The sequence below is a fragment of the Pelobates fuscus genome, chromosome 5, assembly GCF_036172605.1.
Source record: "Pelobates fuscus isolate aPelFus1 chromosome 5, aPelFus1.pri, whole genome shotgun sequence".
Classification (NCBI taxonomy): Eukaryota; Metazoa; Chordata; class Amphibia; order Anura; family Pelobatidae; genus Pelobates; species Pelobates fuscus.
Genome location: NC_086321.1, coordinates 167,441,125 through 167,467,598, shown reverse-complemented (window position 1 = coordinate 167,467,598; position 26,474 = coordinate 167,441,125). Strand labels below are relative to the sequence as shown.

The 26,474-nt window shown below is 35.8% G+C and overlaps 1 protein-coding gene across 3 annotated transcripts in view; it reads left to right on the top strand.

Moving 5' to 3' along the window:
- Nucleotides 1-26,474, top strand: part of MYO18B (myosin XVIIIB) — a 560,248-nt gene that overhangs the window by 339,397 nt on the left and 194,377 nt on the right. For all 3 annotated transcript variants that reach the window (XM_063454642.1, XM_063454641.1, XM_063454640.1), the window contains exons 32-35: nt 1,330-1,530; nt 3,656-3,766; nt 8,614-8,718; nt 16,776-16,928. In XM_063454642.1, coding sequence (XP_063310712.1) covers nt 1,330-1,530; nt 3,656-3,766; nt 8,614-8,718; nt 16,776-16,928 — 570 coding nt within the window. The remainder of the gene's footprint in view (nt 1-1,329; nt 1,531-3,655; nt 3,767-8,613; nt 8,719-16,775; nt 16,929-26,474) is intronic.

Sequence of the window (26,474 nt, the reverse complement as noted above, 5' to 3'; positions counted from 1 at the left end):
GTTTTACATCTGTCTATGTACTGATCAAATTATTTTATTTACTTTGCTTTCAAGTTATCTGAAAAATAATAATTATATAGTGAGCATAAAGGAATAATGTTTATACCATTTGCCAACACACCAGGGTCTTTGTATATCAGAAATACTGTACTTAGCATGATTTCCTTGGCACATTATACTTTTTCATGCTGTAGGTCTGAGCATGAATAGTGCTGCCCTTTAGTATGACCAGAATCAATAGAATGTAGAAAGGAAATCAATTAACTATCCAAGCAGTGATCACTGTAGTTATCTAAGAGCTTTATTGATTAAGCTCCATATAGCTGAAAATTGAAATTCCACTTCCTAAATTGAGATTAAAATAGCTAACCTGTACCTACAGCTGAGTTATGGTGTTTTTCCAGATCAACTGTTTTAGCCTAATCTTAATATTTAAATTGTCTGCAATTCAGAGTTTAGTGAATAACTGTGGAACTATTTTCATTCCTGATACATATGAATACTACACTCTAATTATACGTACTGCAGCATGTTAAAGTTGTATCAATCCAGGAAAACAGATTGTATATGGCAAATCAGCTAGATTTTATTACCAAAGAGATTTCTGGTAACAGAATGGCAATTGTCCTACTGAAGTCTACAGACATTGCTATATATATATATATATATATATATATATATATATATATATATATATATATATATATATATATATATATATATATATATATATATATATATATATATATATATATATATATATATATATTATATAAATAGCTGAATTGGAAAAAAAAAAAAAAAAGCTCCAAGTCAGCTTTGGTTTCAGTTCAGTTATATAGAACTAAAATTTTAAATTCACTTTGTTTTTCAGGCAAGTAAAAAATGTCAGTGCACTAGCTAATTGAAAGGCAAACAACCTGCGCTCTTTTTAGCTGTTCTTGAACTACAACTCCCTTGATCCTTGCCAGGGTAAACCAACTCCGTCAATCAATAAGGCAATTAACTTGTTACAATATGTGCAAGATGTGACTTTTTTGGGCCATAATTAACACACCCCTCCCACCCCCCTTGAGAAATATCCTTAACCTTGATAATATTATTTACCATTAAAAGATGTTCATTATTGTGGATTTAAATGACATTAAATATTAACATAACACTCACTTATTACTTTACATATTTTCAGAAGTGACAAATAAATAGGTTTTTGTTGATTTTTTTTTTCTGTCTTGTATATTTTTCCATGAACCTATCATCTCATCTGCAGATGTGTAACTTTGATAAACCTATGCTCACAACCTATTTATTTCTTGTTATCTTTGACAGCAAAAAGAACAAGAAACAACCAATTTAACTAAGCAGCTTGAGGTGCTAAGGAAGCAAGTACAAGATCTCTGCTCTTCTGGAGGGGTGGGTAGTGATTCTGTGGCCAGCCTGAAGAAGAAAGTGTGGGACCTAGAATCCAGCATTTCTGAACAGAACCAGAAGCTAGCTGATCAGGATAACTCCATACAGCATCTTGAACAGGTAATAGTATGGCAAATCAGGCAATAAAAAAAAGGTGATTTTGTACAACACTACAATTAATTATTTGCCCCCCACCCCACATTTCATTGCTGTAGATATCCTTCAAAATTAGCTTTTACTCTACCTGAAATGTGATCTGATCTTCAACTGTTGCCTTATAGTAGTTAATGAGAATCTGAGTAACCAAGTAAAATGCTAACACTTTGTACCATTCCATGTCTTTAATAATCATGTTGATCAAATAGTCACTGTCTGGTGAAACACATATATGAAGTAGATGGCATCATGTTTGATACAAAAGCATCATTAAGATGCAATGATGATCATCTCTGTCAATCCAGTGCTTCTCCCCATTGTGGGAGAGGGCTACTGCACATGCAGAGCAATTGCCACGCAGAGCCAATCTCCTCAGCGTTTGGTGTCTTCATGCTGAGGGTGAAGGTGTCAAACATTGGTCCTGCAAGCACCTCTAGGGGTTATCCTGGTGACAGACACTAGAGGTGTCCTTTTTGGAGCAATGTAGGCACAGAAAAGAGTGTGTTTGCAGAATATAGTTGGAAACCAACATTTAACTAACTATAGTGGTTCTGTTGCATAGAGGGTCACTTTAATGTCAGATTACATCTTCCATATCGGTTTAAGTATGCTGCTCCCAGTGCCTGTTGGGTTTCCATTGTCTTGGGGAAGGTTACTGTAAATTACATATTGTGCTGATGAACACGATGGGCTTAGTACTACTACAACGGCCTATATAAATCCATGGTCAAACTGTAACTCTAGTCATCAAAACCACTAATTGAAACACCATTTTTATGATGCAAGGTTAGGGTTAGAAGTCCCTATCAATGTTTTCACATACACATATCACATATACATATTGATGGGCAGCAAATGAAAAGGGTTAGTCTGTAGTATGTAGAATTCAGAAGAAGATGTATAATATTAAGTAACCAGGCACTGAATAATCCTGTAGAATATGCATTATACATGCATTGTCAATATGACAACATTATATATGTCCTTGAAAACATGGTGGATAATGGTAACCTAGTCTTGCTTGTTTAAATACCTTACCTTTTGGAACATGTAGCTTCACCTCATGGCTGTCAGTTCCAATTTATGCACACAAAACATGGTCTACGTTCCCTGCCCTCCCAGGAACAAAGAGAAAAGCTGCAGACTGCTCACATGCAGTCCACGACTCTGCTGACCAATACATAGCCTATTTCGCTGAATAGTGCACTGCTATGTGTTAAATAATCACAGCTGTTGTGTTTCTGCAATCGATTTACATAGTAATTCCTATATGGTGAGTGTAACTGCCTTTAGGGTATAAACAACTTGTCACAGAAACTCCTGTTTCATAGGGGTTTATGAGATTAGATCCTCTTCCTGGTGAGGGATGGCCTGCATGTAACTCCAGGCCCACCCACTGTACAGCGCATCCAAGGAGACTTTAAAGGTATATACCTTTTTATTTTTAATTTATATTTTCAGTATTTTCCTGAAATCTTGTTGTATTTCTGGGCTGTAGGACACTGTCACTTTATAGTACATAGAGGTGATCTTAGGTAAGATTCTATCAGGGATTACATACTACAGGACTCTTCTATAAATCTGAGATTAACACCGCTTCAGCCAAATCTCTCAAAAGTTCTGTTGTATTCAGTAATTTGAACTGCTTCAGTGATATGAACTGCATATCACCAACTTTTAGAACTTTATAATATGATAAAGAATTTTCATATTACCATGTTATTTTTGATTAATAAAAAAGTCACGCAAAGCACAATTCTTTCCCCCTTAGTAACTGGCTAAATGTGGCTCTGCAGATGCTTTTAAGAAATATTTCACCCCATCACCTGACCATCTTATAAAATGCCTACTTCAGGGTTTCATTCATGGGCTTTATTTTACCTAATAGATCCTTGAATATGGCTTTAGACAGTGGGAAATATAATGTATACATATTTAAAATGCCATGGTTAGTCTTTACTTATCTATAGGTTTGTTAAAAATATTATTAATAATTAACATTTCATTTCTGTTATAAAGATGGACATACATAAATAATGCAATGTGGAAACATCTGTATTGTTACTGTAACCCTTATCTCCTTCTACAGATGCGCCTCCGATTTGAAATGGAAATTGAACGAATGAAGCAGATGCATCAGAAGGAACTTGAAGATAAAGAAGAGGAATTAGAGGATATCCGTCAGTCATGCCAAAGACGTGTAAGCTAGCGATAATTTCCATAGCTGTGATTGCAATGGGCGATAAGGTTATAGACGGGCACCATGGACAAACTCATTCTTGATTAATTAAATTGCAACTTCATAGAGTTGACAAACTTTCCTCCTCTGTATTTCTCTATTGACTTCTTCATTTGTAGCCGTTTGAATGTCAGATAGTGTAGGCGTGCAACATACTGCAGGTTCATTCAAGCCTCAGATCGATAAAAGATTAATACAGAAGTATAAAGAATGACAAGGAAAGATCTGTCAAGTCTGCATAGGATTTTAATCTCTGAGCCCTCCCGTGTACTGGGTTAGGTCATTTGTTGACAAAAACAAGTGTACCCTAATTTGAAAACAATTAGCTTGTGCATAGAAGTATAAAATAATTATCACCATAAAAGGACCAGCATGACAGATGCAGTAAAATTGAAAAGTGGTCTAATTATTATGAAACTATTTTAATATATACAAACAAAATGCAACAATTTTTATATCCATTTATTTCTCTATGATGTGTGTTTTCTGTGTTTTGTAAAAAAAAATATTAGGCATTCAAGTCTGCTCCTTTGTTTTTGGTATTTAAACAATCTTTATGCCTACCTTAAAGGTGCAAATGCAAATACAAGGTAATTTGCGTTTAAACACTTTTTCATAACATACATCTTCATTTCTGTGTATGTTATTGATCAATACAAGGTAGTTACATATCTGCAAATTAGCTAGTAGGTAAATGCATTATATTGTTATTTGAATTCATGGGGTCTACATAGTTTATTTATAAGAAATATGAATACTAAAGCAAGTAAAGAGTATTTTTTAGAATTAATTCTCTGTGAGATAGATGAATGATCTCTTACATGCTTTTTTACTAACTGGTCAATGAGGGTCCTATAACCTGTAGGTGTCAGTAATGTCTTATATTAATGCAGTGCAACAATAAAAATAACATTGGGGTTAATTAATCAGAAAATATATCATCACGCAAGGTTAAGACCCACACAATCAGATTGCAAAAATAGCTGAGTACAAAAAAAAAATACAAAAAAAACTAGGGTTCTTCTAAAGCCAAGCCATCTGTTTCTTGGTTGTACAAATAGAAGTGGCCATAGGCAGTTATTTTGAAGCTGTTCATTAATTAATCACATGCAAGAGCGTAGGCGTGTGTTGCGTATACACACAGTGATATTCCACAGCTGAACCGCTGACAGCCCTTCTGCTTAGAGTTCAGTGCTTTCAGGAGCATTAAAATGGCTGGCTATGTGACATAATCATTGATTTTATTTTTATAAATTGTTACTTGTGATGGCTTGCTTTAGAAAATAATGTTCCCTTGTCAGTACATCTGCATTTTGACATTTAAGACTTGAGTAGCAGAAATCTCTAAGTGGATCATTTGCAGATAAATGTGCAACCTAAAGAGGTGATTGACACATACATCTATAACCAGCTACTGAACGCTCTAATAATGGTGTATAATATGTGCTAAAAATATACCTAAAGGAAATGTATGTCACACCATATATTTGTGTTAAGAGAACAGAACATTGAGACAAGACATCTGGCTTTGTTGGTTCTTCATTAAAACCTGGTTGACCAAAGCTATGAAAGTGATGATTGACTTGAGTAGTCACCATGGGCACTTTATTCACAGATTCATTTGTGACCAAATTGGAAGCTAGACTGTGTTGAGTTATTAGACCCTGCTAAGGTCAAAGCAGAACTCAGTGACTGGTTGTTCCAAATGGTTCATGAAAACAACAGACTCTTAGTCCTGGAGATTTGCTCTAGTCTGAGCTGCAATTCCTCTGAATTCGGGCCGATTGGATGATCAGCTGAATTCACAAAATCCGAGCCAACATGTTCTCGAATCACGAACCAAACAAAACATGTAATGGCTGAGCATGTTTGTTGGGCTATGATGGATGATAAGGGTACAGACACTACATGTCGATTTGATCCACAGATCAAGTAAAAAGTGAGCAATAGAGGAAAAAAAGGAACAAGTGAGAACAATGCTTCTATTGATGTACTGCAACATATAAACACAATATTATATTATTTATTCATGAAAATAACTGCAGCTGATGTGTATAGACATTTATGTCCTACTTAAAAACTAGGTTTCAGCTGCCCATGTATGATGCCATAGGGAGGTTTTTATTTATATTGTTGGTGATATATAATCACCTGTGAATTTCTAGATGTTACAGAGAATGGTGCTATAAACAAAAACAATCAGTGGGTGGAAGTTAGTGTATGTGTAATGTGTGTATTTACATTTTTCATTAAACAACAAATACTCAGAGACCATTGTGATATATGGTCGTATACAGTGGACGAACTACCACTGAAGCGGCCCATATTCCTGCACTGAGTCCCAGGCACTTGGGGTGGCACATACACTTAGGGCCACAGATGAGTATTGTTGAACAGGGACCTGGTTGGGCGCCGCCACCCTCCAATAAAGTGACTGGGCCCCTGTAGTATCGGCCACCTGGGAGGAAGTGACAGCCTTTAACTTCCTCCTGCCTTCATAAGAGCGAGAGAGGGGGAGGAGGCGGCAAGAGACAGCAGCAACAGCACAAGACGCATGGGAAGAAAAAGCAGAAGTGAGCTGCTGGAGATTTCACAATTGCCTTGGCCAGCAGCAGCAGGATTCCAAGAAAGCCACTCTCATGCACACAACAGATAAGCTAACAGGAGGGTGGGTACAAATATAAAAATGACGACATGTATGTGTCTATGTATGTCAGATTGTGTGTGCATGTTTCAAGGTGTGTATATGTGTCAAAGTGTGTATATGTCACTGCGTGTGTTTGTATTTGTATGTTATGATGTGTATCTGTGTGTCAGGGTGTGTGCTTGTATCTATATGTCAGGATGTGTATATATCAGTTGTTTATCTGTGTGTCATGGTGTGCATCTGTATATAAATATCTGTGTAACTGTGTTTCCGGATCTGTGTGTGCATTTGTATCTGTGTGTCAAGGTGTGTATATGTCAGTGTATGTGTATCTGTGTGTTAGGGTCTCTGTGTGTGTTTATATCTGTGGATCAGGATGTGTATCTGTGTGTCATGTGTGCATGTTTCAGTGTGTTTATCTCTGGGTCTGTGTGTGTGTATGTGTCAGTGTGTATCTATGTGGGTATATTAATTCTTGTGTATGTGTGTTAGTACATATGTATAACTGTGTAAGTATGTATGTATGTATGGCAGTGTATGTATTGTGATCCTGTGATCCCCCAGTGTACTATGTCCTTGCAAATAGCACGGTCCTCGAAGGTATTAAATAGTCACAGCCTTGAGGAATCAGTGAAAAATCCAGACAATTTATTTTACAATCCACTTCAGGAAACAGCATTAGAAACAATAAAACACAAAATAAATTCCTACAAACACAATCCTAGCTCATCTGAGCTCTTATTAACATAGATACCCCTTCCTAACAGGGTTTAAACTAAATAAAACACTTTTCACCAACCTTATAGACTGTCAGAGTTTGCTGCACTCTTGTCCTCACTTGCAGCCTAATATGTTGCTTCCAGCCCCAAAAAGCCTCTATTGTCTGGCTACGAGGGAGGGATTTATTTAATTTTAGTGCTGCTAATTACTTTCAGCTGAGCTGTGTGTGTTAGTCAGTCTGAACTCCTGGCCTGGAGTATATTTCTCTCAGTTGTCTGTAGCGGAGCACCGGTCTTCGCTACTCTTTGAATGCTTCACCCCAGGGGACCACATATAACAATATTTCTCATTGTGTTCCACACAACACATACTCCCCCTGGGGTTCAATATCAAATGCCAACACTACATACAAACACAGCCCTGCATTAAACCGCAAACACTGCAAAACGCACATCCCTGCATTCCAATGGCAACAACACATACAAATTTTCCACTACATACACAAAAATATACTCTGCGCAGAAACATGTTTACATTCAAATGCACAAACGTTATTCACAAATACAACACTGTAAGGATGGGCAATTGGTAGATCTCCAGATGGCATAGCATCAATAGAGTTGTATGACAGATGGGTTTTTACCTTTTTGGTCACTCTTGCACTAGAAGGGGTCCCAAAAACGTTCTTGTACGAAGGCCCTCTCTACAGTTCCGGCACTGTTTGTATACTTTACTAAAACCCCAGCAATATATCAAAGAAGATAATTACCTAAGTTAAATTGAAATCCTTGTGTTTGTTTTACTGTTTGGTATTTGTAGGTTGTGTCACTGAACAACAGCAAAAGTTGAAAAATGTGAATCTGAATGTATATGATAAGTGATTAGAAACTTGTCTTTTTACCTGAATGAGATTTAAAGAGCATTTTGAAATGTATTTAGGCCCTCTGCCCTTTTTATAATCCCGATATTTTAAAGGCATGAGCAATACGAAATGTATTCATGATAACAGTTCAAAAATAGTAATGGGTGATGAAAATTGACTGTTGATCCTTTTTAAGTGGCCTCATTTTAATCTTAGACATACCTTCTCACCTGTATGTGAGCCTGTTAGTCCCTCCTTTCCTATAATGACAATCCTGACATATCAAGGGTAGTGAAAGGATTAGCATCCTGCAACGGAGTAGGATCCAATATATCATTGTTTAATAAGTGGGTCAAGAAAGGTCACTGCCACAGAGGATTGGAAAATGCGATTTACAGAAGGCAGGAGATTAGGAAGCAAAGGAATATACATCCAGATACAAAATCCATTAATGTTGGTGCCAATTAGAATGACTATTTAAGATGAAAAATAAAGATAACAGCAACCGTGTTTTTTTTTTTTTTTTTAATTTGGTTGCTGTTTTTTATTTTATTATTGTTTTTCTGTTTCTTTTTATAGCTGCGCCAGTTTGAGATGCAGTTGGAGCAAGAGTATGAAGAAAAACAGATGGTCCTGCACGAAAAACAAGATTTGGAAGGACTTATTGGAACCCTGTGTGAGCAGGTAGAGGAACAGAGTTTTGATAGATTCCATATAAATTTCACAATATGGTCCTCAATGGGGTGTTTTACACCCTTTCACTGCATTGAACTCACAACGGCAGTCACAATCTTCCACTGGATTATAAGGAGTATCCATTTCCTCTATTTACATGCCGATAAATTAACGAATAAGTATTTAACGTGCTTAGCACTTGCAATGGGGCTATCAATAGTTTACAAATGATAGATATGACCAAGACTTTTGTTTACTAGTGAAATAATTAAAAGCCATGCTCTGTCCTGCGTGCTTGAATTGATCATTTTATTTTTTTTTATATATTCATGCATTCCTCTGCAAGTCAGGCTGCATTAGAAGATAACAGTATATAAATAGATGCTTAATAAGCCTGCTGCATTTCTATGCCACTTGTTAATTTAGAGAGGTCACCTCCAGTGTCATCGTTAATGTGCTGAGATCTGTAGATCTGCTTTTAACATGGCTTCCTTTGATTAATGCACAGGGCATAGTTTTTTTTGTCAAGGCAGACATGCTTTAAAGATGATTTAACTATTTCATGCAGTGAGGCTGATTGAATACACTGATGATCAACATACATTAACATGATGACAGGGATTCGTATTAAAAAGAATGCTATACACACATTTTTATACAATAATCTGCAAACTTTTAATTCTAAGCTATCTTCTTTCATGAAGATGGCTTCCGCTTCTATTCGTATATCTGCTGTATTGGATGCGTTCCCTCCATCCACTCCTTCAGTGCAAAATGTACCATTTTGTGGTGCACTGCAAACTAAGCATTGTGGGAGGAAACAGTCACTATTATTGAAGATGCACCTATAACTGCTTTAGTCTAGCTAAATGAATAGGGCAAAAGGATAAAACATTCATTATAAAATCCAATTTATAAACGTATAGATTTAATGATATTGTATGGTTATAGAAGAGATATGAAACATGGAACTTATTGGGTTAACCTAAAATCATGAATATATGATTTTTTTCATTGCTATTACTGTCCTCTGTGTTCATATGACTTCAAACATTCCTTTGGCTGCAAGATATTAAATTTTTCTCAGTAACCAAGAGACCAGATTAAGAATAATATCATTGGAGAGATTGTGCTTTGAAAACAAGCATGGCTTCAAATTCTTCAGAAGTGCACAACTCAAAGGCATTGCACAAGTCTCTTTAGTGTGTTGTTAATTTATCTGCCTTTTCCTGAAGTAACCAGTAGATGTTATTATAAATAACACATACACCAAGACGGAAGTAGTATAGAACTCCAATAATAGGTTGCCAGTAGGGAGGCTGGCACGGCTTGATAGGAGTTGTAGATGAAAACAGTCAGACTGTTACCTGTTGGCCCCATGTACAATGCTGTGGTGCGGCAAGTGTTAAGTGGTAGCTACGTCTGCAAAACTGCACCTTACAAGAGAACTCAGAATATTATAGGTTTACAAATCCTGGCATATAGGTTCAATCCGTTCACTGTCATAGCAAGCCGTTTGGAATGAAAAAGTGAAACACTTACTTTTGACAGTGGGTATGAATAATGAATGAAATGCAATATACAGTACTACCGTTTAAGGGTAGGAATGTTAAAAACCAGGTACTATGAATGATTGTTATTCCCTTAGAGAAATGTGTGTCTCTCCTGCCATCACTTAAATGCCCAATTTGACACCCGTATATAGTACATCTTTTTCTTTTTCATCACATCATCAGAACATTTTTGCCACTCTGACTTTGTGAATGCAGATCAATATTCCCCATAATAAATCCCAATCCAGGCATCTGAAGCAAAACTGTTCTTTTGTTCCATGCAATGACCATGCAATGCATGTCTCTGTAGTGTTACTGGGTGTTCATTGTTTTGAACTTGTTTTCAGTCAGTGAAGCAGTGCCTGAAGAATCCTGCTTGATATTCTGGTAACGCAGACTAGAAATATAACAAAATATACCAACCATACATTTTCTTCAATTATATTTCAAGTGAACAGATATAAATGCAAAAGAACACTGTAGACTAATTAGTATCACATCAAAGAAATATACACCAGTGGAAGAACGAACGACAATTAGCTGGAGACCACAGAAAGTTTCTATGTGTTTAACTTTTCTCCTTACATCTCTAAGATTGACTTTAATGAACTAGCCATTATACACATATGTGCTGGTGATAAATTATTGTTATTAAAATATTCAGTAAACTTCCAGCAAGGTTAAATAAAACAGATAAAGAAAACACAGAATGTAAATGAACTTAAAAAAAAAAAGTAGAAAATATTTACTTTATTAAAAAAAAAACTATAAAAAAAAATAAAAACTCACAAAGTGGGGAAACCATTTAAGAAACTAAAAAATGAAAATAAATTAATAACCTAATCTTCTATCTGTATATTGTATCATTATTTTTATTGATAAATGTATGCTGTGCCACAAACCCACTTTACAAACAACATATGTCATAGCCAACATTTAATGATTAGGGAGAGAGAACATTGTTGTGTTAGGAAAATAAATGAGACCTCTTTAGTAAAGTGTTGATGTATCCCATATGCTTCCATATGATGCTTGGAGTAATCTTTTAAACTTCCTCATAAAACAAGACACAATTTCTCTCTTCACATGACTCCTAATTACTGGTGCTCTCCATGGCCACTCACCAACACTGCTGTTTAATTTCTGATCATGTCTTATTTTCTAAAATTCATTTGGCAGCTTTTAAAATGTCTATTAGTGATTTTAATTGCCTGGTATATTTTGCGAGGGTTCAAGTATTTGAATTTTTAGGATATTTGAAGAAATAGAATCATACTTATAGCTGTGTTTAGAAATCCAGTTGTATCTGAAACCCATTACCTTCCTACTTTCCTGTCACTACCAAGAGTCTATCCAACTGTTTCGGTAATCCATCCCAAACATTGCATGGGAAGACATCCTGTGTGCTTCAACTTTCTCTGAAGTGGACAGCATGGTAAAAGAGTACATTCACTATTTATCAACAGCAAATCAATACCCACATACTCTGATTTAACTCACTCATTTAAACTCTTTCCTAAAAACAAAATCACTCAAGAAGTGAAAACAAAACGACTGTTTACACCTCATTTACCTTATCTAATTTGGTCCCACACAAGATAATGGAAAACATGTTTAATTACTCTTAATATCTGAAAGCAATCAATCGACAACCCTTTATTAGGAAAAATTGCACGTAAAAAGTGAACGACCTGAGAAGGACTGTATTTTGCACTTTAAGATAACAGAAGTTACTTTAAATTACACCTTCCTTTTACATTTAAGATTGTGAGAATAACGTTTCTAAAATAATGAGAGAATTATAGATGAGAGAAAGACACATTATTTATATTCTATAAAACTCAGAATGAGACTCCATACCACGAAAGCAGTAATTTAGAATCATAACCACTATTTTAGTAGAATAACCACCATTTTATCAGAATTTCTATGTAACGATTGTAAAATGGCCCTGAATGACATTAAGTCTCAATCCAATCAGTAAAGAAAACAAAAGATTAGAAATCCTAGATGGAAATAGATTAACAGACTCATTTTTTTTTTAAATGCAAATCAATCAATTTACTATCAAGCAAAGTCTATTTCCATTTCACTGTGTAAGTTAATTTAATAACCCCATTTAAATATTGTTTTAACAGTTAACTGTGTCAGTGTTAATTTTTGAGTAACCATATTGAATTTAATAATCAATAAGGGAACAAAAGATTTTTTTAATTGCCTATTTTAGCTTCCCTAGCAGGTACAGACTTTTGATTTTCAAAAGAATTTTGAAGCGAGCTTTATCTAGGCAACAGGTGCTATTTTAGTGTAAAGAGCTACATATTGAGAGACATTCTATTGGTTTCCTTGGTAATCGGTTGTTATTTAGTTTTTCTTTTTACTTTTTAGCATATTGATACATTTTGCCTTGATAAGTCTCTACAGTCTCCTATTGATGGAATGCATAGATATGCACCTATAAGTTTATGCAGCATTGACCCATGAAAAGAGTCAAAACAGGCACATGACAAATTGCAAGATGGACTTTAACTTAAGGAGACTTGACCAAATCATGGGATCACTAGTAAACCTTATAACTATATACCTGTCTACATAATACAGGGAGTGCAGAATTATTAGGCAAGTTATATTTTTGAGGATTAATTTTATTATTGAACAACAACCATGTTCTCAAAAAACTCATTAATATCAAAGCTGAATATTTTTGGAAGTAGTTTTTAGTTTGTTTTTAGTTATAGCTATTTTAGGGGGATATCTGTGTGTGCAGGTGACTATTACTGTGCATAATTATTAGGCAACTTAACAAAAAACAAATATATACCCATTTCAATTATTTATTTTTACCAGTGAAACCAATATAACATCTCAACATTCACAAATATACATTTCTGACATTCAAAAACATAACAAAAACAAATCAGTGACCAATATAGCCACCTTTCTTTGCAAGGACACTTAAAAGCCTGCCATCCATGGATTCTGTCAGTGTTTTGATCTGTTCACCATCAACATTGCGTGCAGCAGCAACCACAGCCTCCCAGACACTGTTCAGAGAGGTGTACTGTTTTCCCTCCTTGTAAATCTCACATTTGATGATGGACCACAGGTTCTCAATGGGGTTCAGATCAGGTGAACAAGGAGGCCATGTCATTAGATTTTCTTCTTTTATACCCTTTCTTGCCAGCCACGCTGTGGAGTACTTGGACGCGTGTGATGGAGCATTGTCCTGCATGAAAATCATGTTTTTCTTGAAGGATGCAGACTTCTTCCTGTACCACTGCTTGAAGAAGGTGTCTTCCAGAAACTGGCAGTAGGACTGGGAGTTGAGCTTGACTCCATCCTCAACCCGAAAAGGCCCCACAAGCTCATCTTTGATGATACCAGCCCAAACCAGTACTCCACCTCCACCTTGCTGGCGTCTGAGTCGGACTGGAGCTCTCTGCCCTTTATCAATCCAGCCATGGGCCCATCCATCTGGCCCATCAAGACTCACTCTAATTTCATCAGTCCATAAAACCTTAGAAAAATCAGTCTTGAGATATTTCTTGGCCCAGTCTTGACGTTTCAGCTTGTGTGTCTTGTTCAGTGGTGGTCGTCTTTCAGCCTTTCTTACCTTGGCCATGTCTCTGAGTATTGCACACCTTGTGCTTTTGGGCACTCCAGTGATGTTGCAGCTCTGAAATATGGCCAAACTGGTGGCAAGTGGCATCTTGGCAGCTGCACGCTTGACTTTTCTCAGTTCATGGGCAGTTATTTTGCGCCTTGGTTTCTCCACACGCTTCTTGCGACCCTGTTGACTATTTTGAATGAAACGCTTGATTGTTCGATGATCACGCTTCAGAAGCTTTGCAATTTTAAGAGTGCTGCATGCCTCTGCAAGATATCTCACTATTTTTGACTTTTCTGAGCCTGTCAAGTCCTTCTTTTGACCCATTTTGCCAAAGGAAAGGAAGTTGCCTAATAATTATGCACACCTGATATAGGGTGTTGATGTCATTAGACCACACCCCTTCTCATTACAGAGATGCACATCACCTAATATGCTTAATTGGTAGTAGGCTTTCGAGCCTATACAGCTTGGAGTAAGACAACATGCATAAAGAGGATGATGTGGTCAAAATACTAATTTGCCTAATAATTCTGCACTCCCTGTATATATTATACGACTTCACTCATCCATTCACCTACGTTTTTGAAAGTGAGAAAATGTAAGTAAAATAATATATCAAGCATTTTTTTTAATAACATAACTAATTTGCTGGTTATGCGGCACATTTTTTTTTTGGCATGTAAAATATGAACAGTTATTTATAGAAAGTCTTGTTTCCTCAAAGCTTGTATGGATCATTTTCTAGGAAACTGAGCCCACACAGTTTTTTATATAGTAATATTGCTACTCTTTAATTTCTCCAAATCTGACCAATGTACGGAAATTATATTTTCATTCTGATTAATGGATTTATTGATTTCCCTTTACATTTCTTTTGAAATTGCACAATCTTTATTAGCTACTAATGCATAATAATAACAAATTCAAAGGTAATATATATATGTATATATTTAAATATGTAAAGTTAATACATTGCTAAACACAAATACACACACCAGTCAAGCCGTAAGACTTGCTTTTTCCACAGAAATCTCACTTTAACAGTGCTCTCACTATTGCAAGGGATTCTGGGTAGGCGTATGCAAATGAAATCAACAATTGCCTCATAATTCCACTTTATACATGGATTCCTTTGAGTATGTGTCTGCTTATACAACAGCTTTGAAACACAACTCAGGAAGAGGAGCAAAGCCAGTGAACCACTCATGGCCAGCTGTTTCGTTGTTAATGCAACTCATCAGCATGAGGTTGGTTACAGGCTTGCAATGGAGGCTTGACGTTGTAAAAGTACATACCAACAGAGTTGTGGTGGGGAAAAAAGTGTGGATGAAAACCCCTTCCACCTGAAGTAAGTGGATAGTAATATATTGCTAAACAGAAATACACACACCAGTCAAGCCATAATGCTTGCTTTTCCCACAGAAATCTCACTTTAACAGTGCTCTCACTACTGCAAGGGATTCTGGGTAGGTGTATGTGTATGCATAGGTGTAGTGAGAGCACTATTAAAGTGAGATTTCTGTGGGAAAAGCAAGTCTTATGGCTTTACTGGTGTGTGTATTTGTGTTAAGCAATGTATTAACTATCCACTTACTTCAGGTGGAAGGGGTTTTCATCCACACTTTTTTCCCCACCACAACTCTTTTTTATATATATATACAGAAAAAATAGAATTGCACTCCAACTTACTAGTGTCGTTTGCCCGGTGCTTGTCAGCAAAAAATGTACAAAATAGCATGAAGATAGCACTCTCAGGACTCCAAAATATTTAAAGTAAAACGTAACTTTTAATGTCCATAGTTAACAGATCAACGTTTCAGTTTGCAATTCAAACTTTCATCATTCTGATGAAAGTTTGAATTGCAAACTGAAATGTCGAAACGTTGATCTCTTAACTACGGACATTAAAAGTTAAGTTTTACTTTAAATATTTTGGAGTCCTGAGAGTGCTATCTTCATGCTATATATATATATTTAAGTAGAGAAATTATAGCACTCCTAGGACTGATATAGAATAAAAAATAAAACTTAACTTTGAATTTGCTATGATATACATATATGTTTAATCATATTCCTCCCCCCTCAATCCACTCCACCCAATCTTTATGGGTACTAAAGTAGTGATACACTTAAGTTCCATAGCATCTTTATTTTATAATCACACCATTAATCTTCAAGAAAAGTGAAATAGATCACTAGTGGGATTTATCCTGCAGTTTTATAGCAACAAGGGGAACATAAAGAAAGGAATTCAATTTCACACTAAGCCCATAATGAGAAAGGAGTGACAAGATAGTGTCACAGGCTGGTTAAGACGTCCTCAATAGACATTGTATATAATATGATTGTTATTGTAAATCTTAACAGGAAAACAAGAGGTAAATACATTCACGGATTGTGCCTGTATCCCTGATGTCACTGTACATACTGATTTACATACTGTCACTATTTTCTCTAATTGTGATAAAGAATTTATAGTACCAAAAAGTGATAGATTACAACATTAAAGGATTGCAGATAAAATATATTTTTGTAGTGGGTGAGGTAAAAGTTAGCCAATTAAGATGAATATCGAATCCATAAATCAGACTTGGTGTACTGTATTTTGCAAATATTAAAGGTATACATAAGGTAACAAGATAAACTAATTGATGTATTAAGTATTATTATTATTATTAGTTCATTAAAATCAAATACAATCTGAGGCTAGTCTGTAGAGATTTTGTTGTGGCTAGGATACATCTCCTAATAATCTGTGAGAAAACCCAGTTTATTCCAGTTTAATGTTCCCTTCAGATAATGCATTTATGATTTACATTTTTTAATCACAGAACGTCCTGTTTGTCAAATAATGGTCTGTTGTGTTAGCAGCTCAGTCTGGGTAATAACTTTTTATTTTTCAGATTGGACATCGGGACTTTGATATTGAAAAAAGGCTCAGAAGAGATCTGAAGAGGACACATGCCTTGCTTGCTGACTTGCAGCTTCTTGTAGCATCCATGGGGGACTCAGCACCCCCTGTAGACCGTGGAGATCTGGAGAGAGTTCATCTTCAGGTAACAGGATTACATGTATATCCCTTGCATATTTGATATCTCTCACCGATGTGTGTCAGCCAGTCACTTCACATTCAGTATTGCACTTAAAGAAACAGTCTAAGCATCATAACCACTACACACAGTTGTTGTAGTTATGGTGCTATTAGGCTGTGGACACTACTCTTCATCTCTTTTCTCTGCTAATATTCTGTCAAATATCTCCATTCTATGATTGTAAAGTGCTGCACAAAATGTTGTTGCAATATGCATGCTAATTATAATCAATTCAGAATATTAATAATCCTTAAATGCAGGGTCAAACAGTTTCAAGTCGTTTGACCAAAATGATGGGTTCCTGAGGCAGTATTGGCCCTATTTGGATGGCTTGTCAGTTGATTAACAATATGGTGACCGGTGTGGGTGCATCAGGGGCCACTGGCTTTGGTCAAAAGACTCAAAAATGTTTTAGTCCAGGACCAAGAAGATGACACACAAAGCCTTAGAGCTCCATAGCCATTTTATCAGTAATAGTAGTATTTAAGATGCTTAGACTGCCCCTTTAAATTAATGAATGATCTAGATCTACTGGTTCATAGTTAATTGGGAAGATTTAAATATCTTATTGACGATCATGACATGTCTGGTTTCTACAATGAATTGTCCTCTCATGCCATCAAAAATGCATTGTACCTTAAGATAATCATTTGTCTATGTCCTCTAAAGACTTCTCTTTCTATGTGTACTGGTCACAAGTCAGGTTATACCTCTGGTCATTACAAGCTATTATGACACTGCTAGTGTAGATTTGTGTATATTTAATCCAATTTACCTTCCTAAATTTTCTATATTTAAGAATGTTTTTGTTCTTGAACACAGTATAACTGATTACAAAACGGGTTATAAATAATTATAAAAAATATACTTGTCCACCAAGTTGCCCTCTTACACCTTCTTTTGCTTTTAGCAAATGTTACAGAATGATTTACTTACCTGTCACAAGTGACCTTTTTTTCATGCTCAAGCTTCCAAAAGATATCTGCGTACAGGAAGAGGTATAATCATGTAAATCAAGTGAAAATTAATTCATGTACAAAACACAATTTACATTTGTTTGTCCAGTACATTATTTGGGAACCTCTAGATACTGGCATGCTATTTTAATATAATATAATTTATTTATAAAAATCATTTTACGTAGTGTGAGAAAAATTTTCATTTTATTTTTAGCTCAAAAAAGTTATACTTTTGCTTAGGTTTGGTTTATGCATGTTATGTCATTTGCTACTTTGTCCACAAATAATTAGCTGTTATCTGATCTGCCAGGAGACCTTCTACACAGATTGAAAAATGAATTTACCAATGGGCTTCTTGCCATGTCCTGTTGTGTTAAGTGTAATAAATATCTGCAGTCTGCTATTTCCCAGCTTGCTTTAGTGTTCACATTCCCCCAGCCTACTTACAAGCTGATCTGTACTTTAGTATGTTCATGGCATGCATTCAGCAAAAGAGATTCCAATGGTTGCAATTAAAAGACTTATTGTTGTCCAATGACACAAGTGTATTATATACTTCAGTGTAAATAAAAATAACGTTAGGGGAACCAGGATTGGCCTTGACCACATGGGTGTACTCAGTAACAGCTACTTGTTGTTTGGTCATCTAATATGTTCTGCTAAATATAATAAAATAGTCTGAATTAAAATCTATACATTATAATAATATATATTTATTATTCAGCAATCATCCCTCTTGCTTCTTCTAACTGTTAATTTGTATCGTTATGAAACAAGGTTTGGAGATAAGCCCAGTCAGAACTGTTTAGAACGGACATTAGCAGTTTTAAGCCAAAATAGCAAACTGGAAAAAAATCTCAAACTTTTTTATTTTGTTTTAAATGTGCAATTTTTTTTAGCAGTTTATTGTTAATCGAATAAACCCCTGAAAGCTCTTTGTATATATATATATATTTTTAACACTTCCAATAACCCATGGTTATCACTCGAAAAAAAGCAAGTTGCTTTCATAGTCAGAAGCAATAAAGAGAAATAGTATTTTGACCGGTTTTAACTTTGGTTGAAAAGTTATGCAATCTACAATATTATGAAATAACATTCCATCTTATTATATTGAATTTAAAGCAAATCAGTAAAGCATTTCAATCATGTAAAGATATTTATTCAAATGTTCTAATCAGAGTGCTTTGTGAAAATGTGTTGGCAGCCTTTTACCCACAATACCCTTCCTCTTAAGTACCAAGGATAATTCAAATTGAACTAGAGGAATCCTGCTTACAACTTTGGAGTTATTTAGTGAATTAAAGATGGTTGAATTCCCTTGTTCTGACCCTTTGCTGTCTATTGCCCTCTTCGACTCTACCAGTCATGGTTGTTGTTATTATTTTGGGCAGGCATGAATTATTCTCATTAAACATTTGTTAAAACAGGGTTGTTCACTAAAGTGAGAATTCAAAGCAAACTCAACATGAATTTCAAATTTAAGATCAAATTAGTCCACCTGAAAACATTCTCTACAGTTAGCTATATTTTCTTTTCAACTACTCTGATTTTAAATTTTAAATTCACTTTAAATTCTCATTATAGTCAATAACCCTGTTTTAGTTGCATGGTCAAAGTGAGGAGTTTGGCTTTAAAGGAAACAGACCTATACAACATGTTTAAAATTATCCTTACAATAATCTCAGAAGGTGGGTTGTTCCGAAGGCACAGTATGGACAACTTAGTGAATGGGCAGATCTTCAGGACAGACTTCTGTTAATAATATCAGTGAACAGATAGTTATCCTACTACATTTAAACTTCAGCTTTCCTTGTCCTCTGTGTATCTAGCCTAATGCTGGCTGAGGAGCTATGTTTGAATCAGCTAGAGAGCTACAGGTTGGCTGTCCTTTGGGCAACTAATGGGAGATATGTGACTTAATTAGAAAAAAAAATATCTTAACATATAGCTCAGCCCTAAAGTTTGAAGATCAAAAACTGTTCAAAATACTTTTGGGTGCAAGACCAGATGCCAGGTATGCTGCTTTGTTCTGTACAACTGACAGCTTTCTCAAACAAAAGGCAATTTGAAGGAGACAGGCTAATAGTAGCTGTGACTGAGAAGAAAATGGAATTTAGTAGCATTCTATTTCAGGAAAGGAGCAAAGTGGTCCAAGAGATAACTAATAGGAGCAGAGAAGAGAGAGCATCCTGTGTAATTTACTGCCATTGTACAAATAATAGGATCGAATCACACAAGAGAAGGGCTGGCAAAGACCAGAATAAGGAACAGTGTGTACTCTTTGGACAAATAATGTTTAAATGTCTATTGGAAAAACAAAGTCTCATGCCAAGATGTACTAATCTTAATTAGATCAAAAGCAGAACTAATTATCCTCTAGCTAGTTGTATATTCATTATGTTAATGCTCTTTGCTTATAATGGCTAGAAATAAGTTTTTTAGATTTCTTTATTTCACAGTAGCTCTAACCAAGAAGCAGCCTTACAGCCAGCAATACATTGAAATCCATTTCTATTTCATCCCAGTTCCCTGCAATAAATTGAGGTATGATATAGTTTTGACAACAGTGTAACGATTTGAATAATATTAGTCTATCTGAAGTATAAGGAAGCTTCTTGTTTAGGTAAAGGGTTGGTCCTTGAATTCAGTCATAAATAAAATCCTTTGAAGGAGATTTCATATATACTGTATGTTTAATGAGCATACATTTGTAAATGTGCCATACAAGTAGAATAACAGTAATCTCGGTACACAGCCTTTCTTTGTGCATGTCATGTCCACAAGCTTTACTTTATTTTAGTACTTCCTGTAGAGAGCGCTATAGGGAAATATCTGATGCTGGAGGTCCTCATGCAGAGCATGAAGATGCCCAGGGTCAGATACTTGACCAAAGGTCCATTTCAAACCAGGCAGACAGCCACTAGAGGTGGAGTTAACCCTGAGAGGTAAGTATTGCAGTTTCTCAGAAACTGCAATAATTACCGCTACAGGGTTGAGGGACATGGGACATTGCACCCAGACCACTTCAATGAGCCAAAGTGATCGGGGTGCCTACAGTGTCCCTTTAAAGAAACCAAAAAGACTATGGACAGAAAAATGTTGTCAGTAAAAACTTTGCATTCAGTCTTAAGTATGCATGATTGGATCTGAAGTATTTGTGTCGCAGGTAACATGTAGGGATAGACAGTCTTTTGGTCGCACTGTGCCAATGTAAAAGTTTGAAGTATGTTAAGGTTCTGATCTTTTTTTTTTTTAAGTAACATTTATGTTGAGGAATTCAGCTTGTGTTTCGTATGGGTACAGCAGAAATTAGGTTTGATGTGTGTATGTTTGTGTGATGTCTATAGCATTTATATATGGGCTGTTTTTAGTATCGTGAATGCAATTTTGTTTGTTGTATTTTGTGTGTGGAGGGGTTGAATTGTAATGTTTTGTGCATAAATGTGGGCAGTTTGTGCATATGTGTGTGTTTGGCAGGAGTTGTGCATATGTGTGTTGTTTGTCGTACTGCATGCTGTGTTACATATGCGTGTGTCCTGTTTGAGATATTTCTGTGTGTGTGTGATTATCTGTGGTATGATGTGTCTGTGTATGTGGTCTGTTCGTAGTATTTATGTTTGGGAGTGTGGGATGCTTGATGTGTGAAGTATGTTTTATGTGTATACTGATAAATGTATGTGTGTGATTTGCTTGCTCTATTTGTGTGTAGTTATAACTGTCTGTGGTGTTGCATGTGTATGTGAGCTTTTTGTGGTACTGTGTGCATGTATGTGTGGGGACATTCAGAAGTTTTGTGTGTTTATGCTGTGATGTTAAGTGTGTATGTCGTTTGCTTGTAATATTTTTGTGGCCTGTCTGTTATGTATGTGTCTATGTATAAGGCCAGGGACTAATGAGACTCCCCACTATTTAACATTAGTTTGATATAATGAGAGATAATAATGAGAGTATTTAGAAAATTGGGCAGATTAGATGGGCCGAATGGTTCTTATTTGCCATCACATTATATGTAGAGACATCCCGAACAGTTCGTCGGGAACTATTCGCCGGCGAACATAGCTTGTTCGCGGTCGCCGCGGCGGGCGAACATATGCGTTGTTCGGTCCGCCCCCTATTCGTCATCATTGATCAATGATGACGAATAGGGGCCGACCGAACATTGCATATGTTCGCCCGCCGCGGCGACCGCGAACAAGCTATGTTCGCTGGCGAATAGTTCCCGGTGAACTGTTCGGGATATCTCTACATATAATGTGATGGCAAATAAGAACCATTCGGACTATCTAATCTGCCCAATTTCAGGACATCTCTAATTATATGTTTTTATGTGTGGGCTGTCTGGGTTTTTGTGTGTGTGTTGTTTTGTATGCAGGTTGTTTATAGTATTTGTGTATTGTATGTGGGCTATTTGTAAAGCTGTGGTGGAGGGGGCTGTCTGTGTGTATATGTGGGATGTCTGTGGTGTTGTGTGGGAGGCCGTCTGTGGTGTTATATATATATTTTGGACCAGTAATTAGGACATTAATACTCATTAATACCTGGTGGCCTGGCGTTGCAACTCAAAGTCTGCACTTTGCATTGGTACAGACCACTTCCATTGGCACAGACCCCTTCACTTCGTTCTGTTGCTTTACAAGTGATTTGGAACTTTGCCATGGTAACCTGTAGCAGTGCTCTGACTCACTGAAAAGCTCCAGATTGCAAGGGAAAACCCCCTTTGGTATCTGCAGTTCAGGCACTGGTGATTCCACTGTGGTATCTGCAGTCCAGGCACTGGGAATGCCAAAGGGAACTCTATCCCCATCTAGCCCATAAGCTGCCAATTCTGATCTAGGAAAAAACTTAGAAAATCTTTGACAAGCATTTTTAGTCTGGACCTTTGAAGTGTGTTCTCTATGCTTTTCCTTTCTATGTGCAAGCCTGCTTCACAACTATTATTACTGTTTGAACAGGCCTGGACAGTATGTGTTGATCATGTGTTTTAATGTTAATGTGGTTGATTAACTTGCTTAGAATTTATCATCACCCTTTGTAGTCTATGCCTGAACATCATGGATGTCTTCAAATAATTTTATATATACTGAATGCTTAGCAGGATACAAGTGCATTTGTATCACCATAGGCCAATAGTCATAAAACCTGGCCCAAGAGGCAGATTGCCAGGTTGACCTGTAACCATCCCTTCACTGCTGGGAAAAAGGTGGAAATTCCTTAGAAATTGGAAAAGAAGGAGAATATTTAACTTTACATGTTTTTCTCAAAGCCTCTAGCTTTAATGTATTTGTGAATACCTAGTATTTATCCTTCTATGTACACACAAACAACTTCTACCTGGCCACACACAAACAGTTGAAGCCTTTTTGGATATAATCAGTGATAACTAGAGCTGAATAAGCAGTGTTGATTGTGATGTCCTGCTGTGATGTCATCCTTAACAGGGATAACATGCTCAACATACGCAATAAAAGACAACAGTTACAGACAATGTTTGGAATAACCTTATGATCACTATATAGGGAGTAAGAATGATAACCCACCATAGGTCAGGATCCTGTCAAGCAAATATATATCTCGAGGACTTCAATACTATTTGGCCAAGTGCAGTGTTTAGCAGAAAATCCATATTACATAAAACAGCACTCTATGGACTATTTGGTAACAAACACAAATTGCTATTTATTTAGTCATCTGATCTGTCAAACTGAAACGTTGACTAGATAAATAGCAAATTGTTTTCTTTACCAAGAAGTCCATAGAGTGCCTTTTTATTACATATATATATATATATATATATATATATATGTATATATAGTAAGAAGTGTGAATGGCACTCACCCTTGCTGGTATTTTAAAGTTGAAAAATTGTGCCCTGGTGCACTTCCACGCTGATTGTATATAGAGTAGATAAACAAAGGTAGCACTCTTGGGTCTTTTCAAATAACAAACAAAAGTATTTATTCCATAGACAGGTATACAATAAATTGACCGACGTTTCGACCCGTTCGGGTCTTCCTCAAGGTCGACATGTATCCATAAAAACAATCTATATATAACAAATATGTAGTGTACTCACCAATTGTGGAAATAACCCTCCTCCCCTCGATCAAAACCCGGAAGTGTCTGCCAATCATGTGATCGCGGGGTCACGTGACCACGTTTAGATGTGCGTGATGATGTGAACGTGGTTGCTGGGAAACCAGTATATACAATAGATAGCCGGTTTGAAATGATTCTGTGTGGAGTGGATAATAGCTTCTGTATAACTATTAATTAAAGTGTACAGTGTTCTATATACAGCGTGAAAGTCACTTAGGGGACCAGTGTAGTGGAATGAGTCCTATAGATCAGTAAGTGCAGCAAAACAAATCGGTGCAAAGTTATATACATACAATCATACGTGAAAAACGTGATATACCCCAAAGTGACAAACCTGTGTATATACAGAATATTATAAGTTAAAAATTAAAAACAATGTTATTATACCATAGAAAGAGAATGTATTCAAGATTATTATTGTTATTATCTTCAAGGTTGTAGAGCTAATGCTATATTGATTTTGGAAATAATTGGACTATCTTGCAAGCAGTTTTAGAAGAGAAAAAGATAAGCATCATAACGATCTGCATATTACTGATTATTGAAAGGAAATAGAATCCAAAATGCTTATCAGTTAAGCTAAACTGTAGGGACCATATCCCACTGGTGGTGGTACCCAATATAAATCATAATAAGTATGAAAAAATAATGAAATATCCACTCCACACAGAATCATTTCAAACCACACAGATAGACTAATATTATATTATACTTCAGATAGACTAATATTATTCAAATATCCACTCCACACAGAATCATTTCAAACCAGCTATCTATTGTATATATATACTGGTTTCCCAGCAACCACGTTCACATCATCACGCACGTCTAAACGCGGTCACGTGACCCCACGATCACATGATTGGCAGACACTTCCGGGTTTTGATCGAGGGGAGGAGGGTTATTTCCACAATTGGTGAGTACACTACATATTTGTTATATATAGATTGTTTTTATGGATACATGTCGACCTTGAGGAAGACCCGAACGGGTCGAAACGTCGGTCAATTTATTGTATACCTGTCTATGGAATAAATACTTTTGTTTGCTATTTGAAAAGACCCAAGAGTGCTACCTTTGTTTATCTACTCTATATGTATATATATATATATATATATATATATATATATATATATATATATGTCAAACTTTATGATTGTATGAGTACTTGCAAGCTATTATCCTTCTTTTGCAATTTATTTCAGATGTTAATTTGCTTTGTATGTTTTTATCTCTAGCTCTGTAAATTAAACTTTAATTAGACACAGGAGGATCTTCCAAGAGCAAGCTCTTAACAGATCAAGAGATACAAAGTTCTAAATTAAACAGACGGTGCTATACAGAAATTTTAAACATTGAAATGTCTCTTTACAGGAAGTGTTTAGGAAGACTATGAAGATCTCATGCAGGAAGGTGTGACTAGAGCTGTATAAAGAAAATAAATTAACTACTAAATAGCAGAGAATTGAGCAGTGAGACGGTGGGGGCATGATCTATACTCTAAAACAGTTTCATTAAAAGCTAAAGTTGTTTTGGTGATTATAGTGTCCCTTTAACTAAACCTTGTAGATGTATGCACCTAGAGTGCTCCAAGCAGATGTATGGTCCATGTACTTTGCTATCGAGTATGATCTGCCAAATTTAAGCTACTCTGTAAATAGAAGTACATTTATAAAGTTGACAGAATTGTTACTTTTATTTCTGATGTTGATATCCTGCCTTTAAATGCTACACACAAATTATGTCACCTACAGCTCTGTCATAATTTATTATTAAGCTACATTATTAACAGTGTAAAAAATCTCATCACAATTTATCTGACATGATCTGCCTACTGTGATTCCATGCTGCCTTGGATCTTCCAAGTCATTATGCCCTAGGTAAGCTGTGATGTTTTTTTCTTTTAAATAGTTTTCCATTCATTTTCTCACAGCTAATGTAGTTAGTGTTCAAGACGTAGAATATCTTTGTATCTGCCTACTGCCCTTATTATCAGCTATTCTCTCCTAGCAAGTTTATAGTTGCCTTAAACTATTCCTAAAACGAAAAAGTGATTACAAATGTAGGTGCAATGTGTAGTTTAGATTCCGGTTAGTTAGAATGGGTGTATGAATAATGGGTATTCAATAATAGCAAAGCAGTATTCTTACTATGGATGTTCAACTCCAGGATCCAATTCTTACTTGTTTAAATATACATTATATGTACTTTTATTTTCTTATTGTTTAAATTAATTTTATTACATATATTTACTTTTACTACCCCACAATGCAAAAAAAACTTTTTTTTTTTTTAAACTTTGCAAATGTACTAAAAAGGAAAAAGCTAAAATATGCTGTTGACATAAGTATGCAGACCCTTTGCTATGACACTTGAAATTTAGGTCAGATGCATATAATTTCTATGAATCATTTACAATTTGATTGGAGTTCACCTGTTGAAAATTCAATTG